The 9193-nt window shown below is 41.8% G+C and overlaps 1 protein-coding gene across 1 annotated transcript; it reads left to right on the top strand.

Moving 5' to 3' along the window:
- The first annotated feature begins 1094 nt into the window (after positions 1–1094).
- tlcd1 (TLC domain containing 1) lies at positions 1095–8155 on the top strand. Its single transcript, XM_069667972.1, has 4 exons — positions 1095–1629; positions 2655–2737; positions 6803–6885; positions 7161–8155. Exons 1-4 carry the CDS (start codon positions 1424–1426, stop codon positions 7563–7565), a joined length of 777 nt encoding a protein of 258 aa, XP_069524073.1. The 5' UTR covers positions 1095–1423; the 3' UTR covers positions 7566–8155.
- The last annotated feature ends 1038 nt before the right edge of the window (positions 8156–9193 follow it).

Raw genomic sequence — 9193 nt, 5'->3', positions numbered from 1 at the left:
GGGGCAGCAGAGAGGTCAGCTGTGAGGAATGAGAGCCACGCAGTGTTTATGGAAAGACCAAAAGAGAAGGGCGTCACTGTGGGCTCCAGATATATGTTGTTATTAGATTTCAAACAAAACAAAGTCGTTGTGTTATCAATCATATCTGTATTTACAGTGACAGCACTTACTGCTGAATTTGCAATCTATTTTTCACTATAAATTAAATTCTGTATTCGATGATACAGCATATGTAATGTATAGAAACTGTCATCATTATGATATATATCATAATAAGGTAAAAAAAAAAGATGTGAAGTGAATGGTCTGAAACTTAAACTAACCTACTTATTAAACTTAATTATAACCAGTTTATTGCACACATTAGTCCAACCAGCAACATTTCGGATGGGCTTATTATTCTTAGCAATGGTCCTCTGCTGGACTTGCTTTTCAGGCGAAACTCAGCTCAACTTTCTAACTTCATAAACACATGGTTTAGGGGTAAAATACAGTTGTGTATCATTACCATAAACATATAAAATATGGTTGTTTTTGTGAACTATGTAGATCTTTTGCAGCGTGGAAATGGAAAACTAAGGAGGCCCTATGAGGGATCTTTGAGGTACACCACGGACCCTCACCTCCCAACTTTAACAGCAAAACTTACAAAGAAGAAATGATCAAAACCAGTCAAAAGTCAGTTTTGGTTATCAAATATTTAATGACCCAGAGCGCCATGAATCGGCTACTGAAGGGGCCTGTTGGGGACAGTTTCGTGGTCCCAAGGGGTTATGTTTCCCACCCTAACATCCAGAGGCCGTGCTTAAAGTGTTAAGAGTTAAGGAGAGTAAGGAATTGTTTGTTAAGGTACTGCAGCACATGTTTGAGTTACTGGTACTTTACTTGTGTATTGCCTTGTGTACTTTTAAGTCTCTAACCCTAACATGCTTACCTAAAATCAAGTTTCTCCAGCCCTGCTCTGTGATTTCGTTCCTTGCGTAACATGCCTCTGCCCCTCCTTGTTTCTCTGGGAGCAGCAGCACCGCCCACCCCGCTCCCTCTCTCCCTCTCCCCCTCCTCCTTCTGCTCAGACGAGCGGGAGCGCACAACAACATTACAAGACGCTGCGTGAAGACAAACACAGTGGGTTTGGCATGAGCTGTTAAGGGAATCCCCTTCAAGAATTTCTCTTCAGGCACGGGACGCTGGAAACGAAGGAAGCAAAAAAGCTGCATCAGAAAGAAGACTTGAACAAATAAGAAGAGAGGTTCATCTCAACGTAGACCCCTGTGGTGGAAAAAAAAACACCCCCCTCACATACCCTGCATATCTGTCCATCACCGGGCCCAGAAGACGCTGACAGGAGCGAGAAACAGGCGGAAAGAAAAGAAGTAGCGAGCGTCCAGAGAAAGAGGGACAGCCTGGGAGGGGGAAGAAGAGGATGGACGCCCTGATTCCTGTGCTGAAGAGTCACCCAGGACCGTCAGTGCTGGTATTCTCTCTGCTTTTCAGGGTGGTCCACCAGTTGCTTCAAAGGCTACCTGTGCCCAAAGTGGTGAAGCAGGATGAGTACAAATCCTGGAAGTGGAGGAACCTCTCCGTGTCTATGGTACACTCCCTGCTGACTGGAACATGGGCCCTGACCTGGTGAGTCTCCCTCAAAACATCTGTCTGCCCATCCAGCTACACTGGGGCACCATTGTCTATTCACAGTGCACATGATGTGTTGTGTGTGTGTGGGTGTGTGAGTGTGCAGCAGTGACAGTCTGTGGCAGCCAGGAGAAGAAGGGCATGTTCAGACAGGGTGAGGGACTGGGGGAGACAATGGCATTTATAAGAGGGGAGGGAAATGTCTCTGTATAGTATAAGCCTCATAAAGATCGTATTACTCTTTGCTGGTGAATTTGTGGCAATGTTTTTGCCCTCACTTTCAGCCGGCAGTCAACGAAACTTAAGCAACAGCCTTCAGATGAAACAACTGGAAAAACCTGCTGCAAACAATCCCTTTCAAAAGCATCATAAGAAACTATTTTTTGGGGCGGGGACGTGCATGTGACTTATATTTTAACACTAAGAAGTGGGAACAAGGTCATGTTTTTTTAAGTCTCTCCATAACTGCTGCTGCAGGCGAGATATGAGAGTGTGAATTAGCTATTATCGAGAGCTTCTGTGGATGTGGAAGAAGTTTAAAAGAAGGATTAACCTGTGCAGAGTAAACATGTGAACAGTACATTGCTTTGCATGTCAAGCGAGAGCTACAGGATATAGACCATAAGTCATATATTAACACCTTCTCTGTCCTGGTGTGTTTATACAGGGAGGGGATGTAGAGGAAACTTAGCTTTTTGAGGTGTGCCCCTTTTGCCAGCAGTAAGAAAAGACAAAGAATAATGCAAAATCACAGCCTCATCACAGGAAATAAGGGGAGATAATGGGACTTTTAAGGTAGATAGGCACAGAAAGGGTATTAAATTAAAGTTGCAACAAGCATGGCGACGTCTACAACAACTAAACGATGGATATCTATTAGTAAGGGGTTAAAAAAGCCGCAAAATTAATGACTCTGCTTAGTCGGGCATCTCTCTCCAGGAGTGAGCCCATGTTTGTCTGAGTGAGGCGAAAGAATACAGACCCATCTATCCAACATCTATCTAACATGTGTCCCTCTCCAGTGCGCTGCTGTGGCCCGAGACGTTGCGCAACCTACACTCCTACCAAACACCCCTGTCCTACCTGCTCATCTGCGTCTCAACAGGTCAGTGAAGGCATCACTCAAAACACTTGACATTTGAGGGTAACGAGTTATACGACTGTGAAGTTTGTTTTGCTGAAATAAGGATGTGCATTTAGTTTTCGGTAGAGGCTTGTTCCGTTTATTTTAACGTCTTGATCTTACAAGTGGATTTTATGCACAGTATGCTGATCAGCATGCAGTCCAAAGAGAAACTCGGTCAGAGTGTTTAATGTAACTAACTATTTAGTGATTGTTTTGTCCATCAAATGTCAGAAATGATCCCAAAGCCCGATGGAGTGTCTTAATATGTCATCTTTTTGGCCTTATAGTTAAAAAGAGGGTAAAATCTTCACATTTGAGAGGCTGAAAACAGCAAATGTTTGACATACTAACTCTTGGCCTAATAGCTGCAGCTCTAGTTTGGAGCACAGGAAGGAAAGGTGGTGAAGTTGTTCAGGATTGACAGCATTTTCTCTTCCACCTTCCCGTCCTGGGGGCTTAAAACTGCCACCTTTTCAGCTGTTGTTTTTCAGAGAAACACTCTCAGATACGCCCCTCTCACCTGATTGTCAGAACAGACGACGAGGCGTCTCCCCTAAATCACTATGGACACCGCAGACAATCCACCAAGGACTCTGTGGTCTGGTTTTGAGCTGTGTGGTTAGGTCTTATGTGTGTCTTTATGTTACCATGAAGATCTGAAAATCCGTGGAGATCTGCCCTAACAACTGCAAACAGCTATCAGCTCCTCCGAGGCCAACCAGATACTGGAGGTCATGTTCTCTAACACAGCGGCTGGTTGTCTCAGTCAATTCAACACTTCCAGCTGAATGAGGCCTTCAAAGTTTAATAAGCGTGGTTAATGTTGTGAAATGTTGAGTGCGCCTCTCTTAGAACTAATAAAGAAGAGACCTTTAACTGCGCTGTCAGATTAGTTCAACAAACACTGATGACTCTAGATGATCCAATGATTAACAAGAAGTGACACGAGGAAAATCTGTCTTTGTCATGTCAGATATATTCAACATTATAAGGAAAAAAGTGCAAATATTTGCGCACATGCCATCAGTAGTTTATTACTACTAAAACAACTAACTTTTTTGTTGAGTATTCAGTTTTTTCCAGCTTGTTAAATGTGAATATTTTGTCGTTTCTTTACCATTATTTGACATTACACTGAATATCTTTGGGTAGTGGAAGAAAAAACATCTGAATACATTGTGTTGGGCTTTGGGAATCACTGATGGACATTTTTGCTGATTTCTGACGTTTAATCTACCAAACAACAGATCAATAATGGAGAATATAATTAACAGATTAATCGACAGTGTAAATAATCGTTAGTTGCAGCACTAAATGACTTTTTTTGAACACTAAACTGATTACAGTAACTAAGGGATCAAAACGTTAAAGGAGCAATCCACCCCTGGAAAAAGCCACCGTCAGTCAAAGCTGGTGTTCTCTGTGATCGATAGAAGCAATAATATTTGAAATTGGCGCCATAGCTGTGGAGAAAGTTGTACAAACAGCTCGTGGTTTCACCCATTCTACATTCCTACAACACCCAGCATGCATTGCACCCCTCCATCTGAAAGGAATGGCCCAGCGAGAGACGCTGGAGTGAAATACTACTGTTTACAGAGGTACAGCGGTACAGAATCCAAAATATGACGAGAAAATACTGATGGATCGTCTAAAAGATCTTCAGGTCTGCAGTCTACATTTCACAGCATTTTCTGCCGTGCACCCGAAACTATATTTTGTAACATAGTTTGGAGTTGTGCGCGCTGCCACTGCTGTATTCAGTCTACATTTCAAACCTGATGATATTGAAGGAGACATGACATCTGAGGCGGGCGTCCTAGATTGAGGAAGTGTAGTTTAGCAAGCTCCCTGGCCTCCGCCAGATGATGTGTTTCATGTAGTCTGGTGGAGGTTTTCCAGGGCCCATTGGAGAAGCAGACAAAGTCCTCCAAAGGCACAGAGTGCAATTTTGTTTCCAACCATAATGGCATTGGCTTCCCATAATAGCATGATAGGACTGAGGCTGTAAATTGCTGAACTGGCCCTTTAATGTTAGCACACATTTACTTCCCAAAAACCTACATTTTATTTTCATTCGGGGCCATGTTTTGAATACCCTAATCTAAGAAATGATTTAATCAATGTGTTGTCTCGTACAGCTCAAATTCCTTCCTTTGTCTTTTGATTACATGTTATTCTAACAATCTGTACGTGGGGTGAGGTGTACCATTAAACCAACACATTCTGGCTGCCCCACAGATTTGTCTGGTTCATCAGGTCACACCTGTCTGGTTCCAAGTGCCAACACAGTCATGAGCTCAGTCAGTGTTACTCGTGCACTTACTTTACCTGGTCGGTTGATGAGTTCAGTAAAGTGAACCAGTTTTATTGTACAAACATTGCGAAACCTTCCCTGTCAGTATTGCTTTACTTATTCTTTGGTTTGATAGGACAAAAAGTTTATTGCAGATTCTCTCAGCTGTATCAAACAGACCCATGAAGCAAATATAAAATAAATAGCCTGTAAAACCACAATTTAAAGCAGTACAAATGCTTACTTTGATATCTTATGAGTACAAAAGTGCTTCAGTGTTTTTATCAGTCTCTGTTGTAGATGTAGATCAGTAAAGCACAATGAATATCTTTCATGAGTATATTTTGAAGTGTTTTACCGGTCTCTCTCCCTCCTCCCTCTCGCAATCAGCTCACAGAGCTCCTGAATCAAGAGATCTGATTGGTTAGTGGGTGGTGTTTAGTTCAGGTTAATCTCTTATCTCGGACATAACCTGCTCCAGAGCAGTTTAGGTGTTCAGCATAAGTTACCATGGTGATCTACCCCAGTAAGAAGTGAACCACCTTCGTAGTACTGAAAACTCAGAGTTAACCCTGAAGTTACCTCGATAACCGCAAATCCTGCTTCGTAGTGTACCCCCCAGGAGACTTCTGTCCGTGTAAAATCCTTGTAGTGTTGTAGTGTGGTGCCCTGACCTCACCAAACTGTGACTGTTTAGTTCGGGCACCAAACTACTACTATGTTTATGTTTAGATCCTGGTCCAGATCCTAGATAGTCAGACACCTCAGCTAAAGTCAAACAATAACACCTGGCTTTGTCTCTGTGAGAGGGAGTTCTTTCTGTAATGGATAACATACACTGTGAACTCTGGGTCAGTCAGCTGGATGCTCTGTGTAGTACTGGTCTGACCCACTGTAATAACTGGTGCTCAGAAAAAGACTCAAGAGCAGGAGCAGACTTAAAATCAAACTGTTTACTCAAAGACAGGCGGTAGGTCATACACACGAGGAGTACAGATCAGGGTCAGGCTTACACTCAGTATCCAGGAACAATCCAAGGTCAAACAATAAACAGACTTACAGAGGGGGCATAGGCTGGAAAGCTTCTTGCGAGAGAACGAATACAATCTGGCTGGGGACAAGTGAAATGGTGGTAAATATACTGAATGACTGATGGGCAATTGAAAACAGGTGTGTCTGACTGCAAGGCGGGAAACTTACAGGAAATGACATCAGAAAAAGAGGATGAAACCAAACTTAACAAAATAAAACAGGAAGTACATGAAAAAACATCGTCCATGAAAATAGAGTCCACAGTCATGACGCCCATGCTCGAGTTGTGAACTGCTTATTCTCATCTTTTATTAATCTGCAATTAAAGAACTTTATTGATCTCATCATCACAAATTGCTACCACAGATATCACTTCCATTACACAAGAAAACATCACAAGAGGAAACCAGTGGAAAGCTAGCAAACAAGCAAGCCACCTTATCATAAAGTGTAAAAACATACATCTGATACAAACATTACACAATATTAAAAACATGATGGCCTTATAACAAAAACTGAAGTGATCAACACAATAACCTGTATTTATACAGTATAATCCGTTTTGTGACACATCAAACAGACACGGAGCACACAAACATTATCAACACAATCTTAACTCGATGAAAAATATGGATGTTAAATTATAAAATGCCTCCCGCCCTCTTCTTGGACTTGTGAATGGGCGACACCTGAATCTGTGCGTGTGTTTCTCTTAGGGTACTTTGTTCAAGATGCAGGTGACATTATCCTGACAGGACACGGCAGAGGATCATGGGAATTCTTACTCCATCATGCACTGGTAAGAGAGGATGTTATTCTTTTAATTTCTTTACTCTATCGAGGTTGCACTGCTGGTTTAGATGTCAAATTCACATTATTAAACTGAGCAACAACAGCATCAGAGAGGTACTATATTACCCAACTGTCATCCTACTAATGTCATGTGTTGTGCGTTAAGACTTCAAGTATCTGCTGAACAAACAAATCCTGAGATGGGGTTATAATAACAGGGAAATAACCATCAAACACAAGATGTTAGAAGTGATGTGTATAAACACCTCTGTCTCTCCTCAGGTGCTCTCCAGCTTCGTGTACACCCTTTACACTGAGCTGTATGTAGCCGGCGCTGTAGTCGCTCTCTTCGTAGAGGTCAACAGCGTCACCTTGCACCTGAGGCTGATGTTGAAGCTGGCGGGCGCTCAGTACTCCCCTGGGTACTACATCAACAAATTCGTCAACATCTTCACCTACGTCACGTTTCGTCTGGGAGCCCAGTTCTACCTCACCTGGTACATCATCCACAACTACTCCTGGCTGGACCATGCCGCATATTTTCTTACTGCCATGGTAATGATTAATATTATGATCGGGATTTATTTCTGCCGCCTGGTCCGTACCGACTTCTACCGACAACTGACGAGCTCTGTGGGACAGAATGGGACGCACAACAACAACTCCAAAAAGTTCCTCACTGATTGAATGTGTACGGTTTACAGAACTATATAATGTTTTTGCTAAGGGTGGGCATTTACGCATTTTGTCTTTCTCCAACTGTAACCGACAGCATCCTTATGACAACAGGTTCCCTTGTTGTATCTCACTGCCAAAGGACACACTCCCCAAAACAAAGCTTGGTGGTAGCAGTCTCGATCAGGCGCTGCATTTAAGAGATGTTGGAAGCCAGCATTTTTGGTAAAGTACAATGCGATACTGCTTCAATTAAAGCAAAAATTCTTGCTAAAATCTGGTGACATCTTTCTAACCCTTGAGATGTTGCCTATATTTGCAATTTTTTTTGTACCATGTAACCCTCAAATAATTGGTTTTTATTAGATTTAGCATTTTCAAAATTACACTTTCACTATCTTTTGCTTTGTTAGTGTTTGTAGGATAAATAAGCAGCTACCAGTCAGCTAAGTTTAGCATCAAGGCTGGAAACAGTGGGAACAGCTAGCTAACTTGTCCAAAGACTAAAAAAACAACATACTGCTTGAAAAACGTGTTAAATTTAACAAACTATACATGAAATACAAAAGATATGCTTTTTGAAACATCCAGGCTAGCTGCCCCCCCCCCCCCCCCATCTTCAGTCGTTATGCTAAGCTAAGCTAACTTGTAATGGCTGCAGCCTTACAAGTGCGGACATAAGAGTTGTGTCCATCTTTTCATTTAACTCTCTAAAGAAAACGCAGGTTAGTAACAGTAACAGGGTGAGCCAGGGAAGTTTTACAGCTCTATCAGTGATGCAAACCTTTAATTCCACTCCAAACAAAATGGCTAAATATGTTTGTGTGTGTGACTTAACATTAGCTCAATAACTAATATTTAACACAACATATCAAGAAGACCAAAACCACTAAGCTAACTTCAGGAAAACAAAATTACCTCTTTGATGAATGTCCAAGCGTGTTTGTTGAATCATTCAGCTAATACAACCATCAGTCCATAGTTGCTACATTTAGCTAGGACTGCCATTTCCAATGTGATGCTCTGAAAACATAGAATAGTATAGTCCAAGTGCTCCGAATTCACTAACTGTTTGTACCAGAATGCGCTCTCTTGCTTGGAGTTGATATTTACTAATTCACTCTCAATATGAAGCGACAGTCAACATGCACTCAGCTTAGCTTAGCATAAAAGACTGGAAAGAGGGGACAGCTACCAGGTTCTGTCCAAACGTTTGCTCTTTTGCATACTTACACATGCACAACAGCTTGAAATCCGGCAACCTTAGTTAATGTCAACTTACCGTAACTGAGTTAACAGTTTTGTGATCCAAATTAATGTAAAGCTAACGGTAACTGTGAACAGTAATGTAATCTAAATTGTGTCAAACAAAAAATTACACTCAACAAATTGCACAGTGCAAACTTTACCTTAGCAAATATAAGTCTTCGTGTTAAGCTAAGCTAGTGGGCTGCAAAGAAAGCAACTAAGCGTTTAAAGTGTCCAACTTATCCTTTAATGCTTCAAATAGACAGAGATAGAAGTCGTTTAGCACATAGATTTGATATGTTAAATGGCATAGCAGTTGCTAACAATCTTAGCTAACAACCTAGCTACATGTTGCATCGGGGACAGTGTTTTTACGTAGACAATTTCCTCCC

This window comes from Semicossyphus pulcher, unplaced genomic scaffold (genome assembly GCF_022749685.1).
Source record: "Semicossyphus pulcher isolate SPU_LCO1_2020_fin unplaced genomic scaffold, fSemPul1.0.p SCAF_19, whole genome shotgun sequence".
NCBI lineage: Eukaryota > Metazoa > Chordata > Actinopteri > Labriformes > Labridae > Semicossyphus > Semicossyphus pulcher.
Note: the sequence above shows the minus strand (reverse complement) of the source record. Positions and strands in the feature narration are given on the sequence as shown.

Bases quoted from the DNA above. Each gene is read 5' to 3' on its own strand.
- tlcd1 (XM_069667972.1), top strand. From the start codon at position 1,424: ATGGACGCCCTGATTCCTGTGCTGAAGAGTCACCCAGGACCGTCAGTG. The intron at 1,630-2,654 runs GTGAGTCTCCCT...GTCCCTCTCCAG, and splicing joins GGAACATGGGCCCTGACCTG to TGCGCTGCTGTGGCCCGAGA. The intron at 2,738-6,802 runs GTCAGTGAAGGC...TGTTTCTCTTAG, and splicing joins GCTCATCTGCGTCTCAACAG to GGTACTTTGTTCAAGATGCA.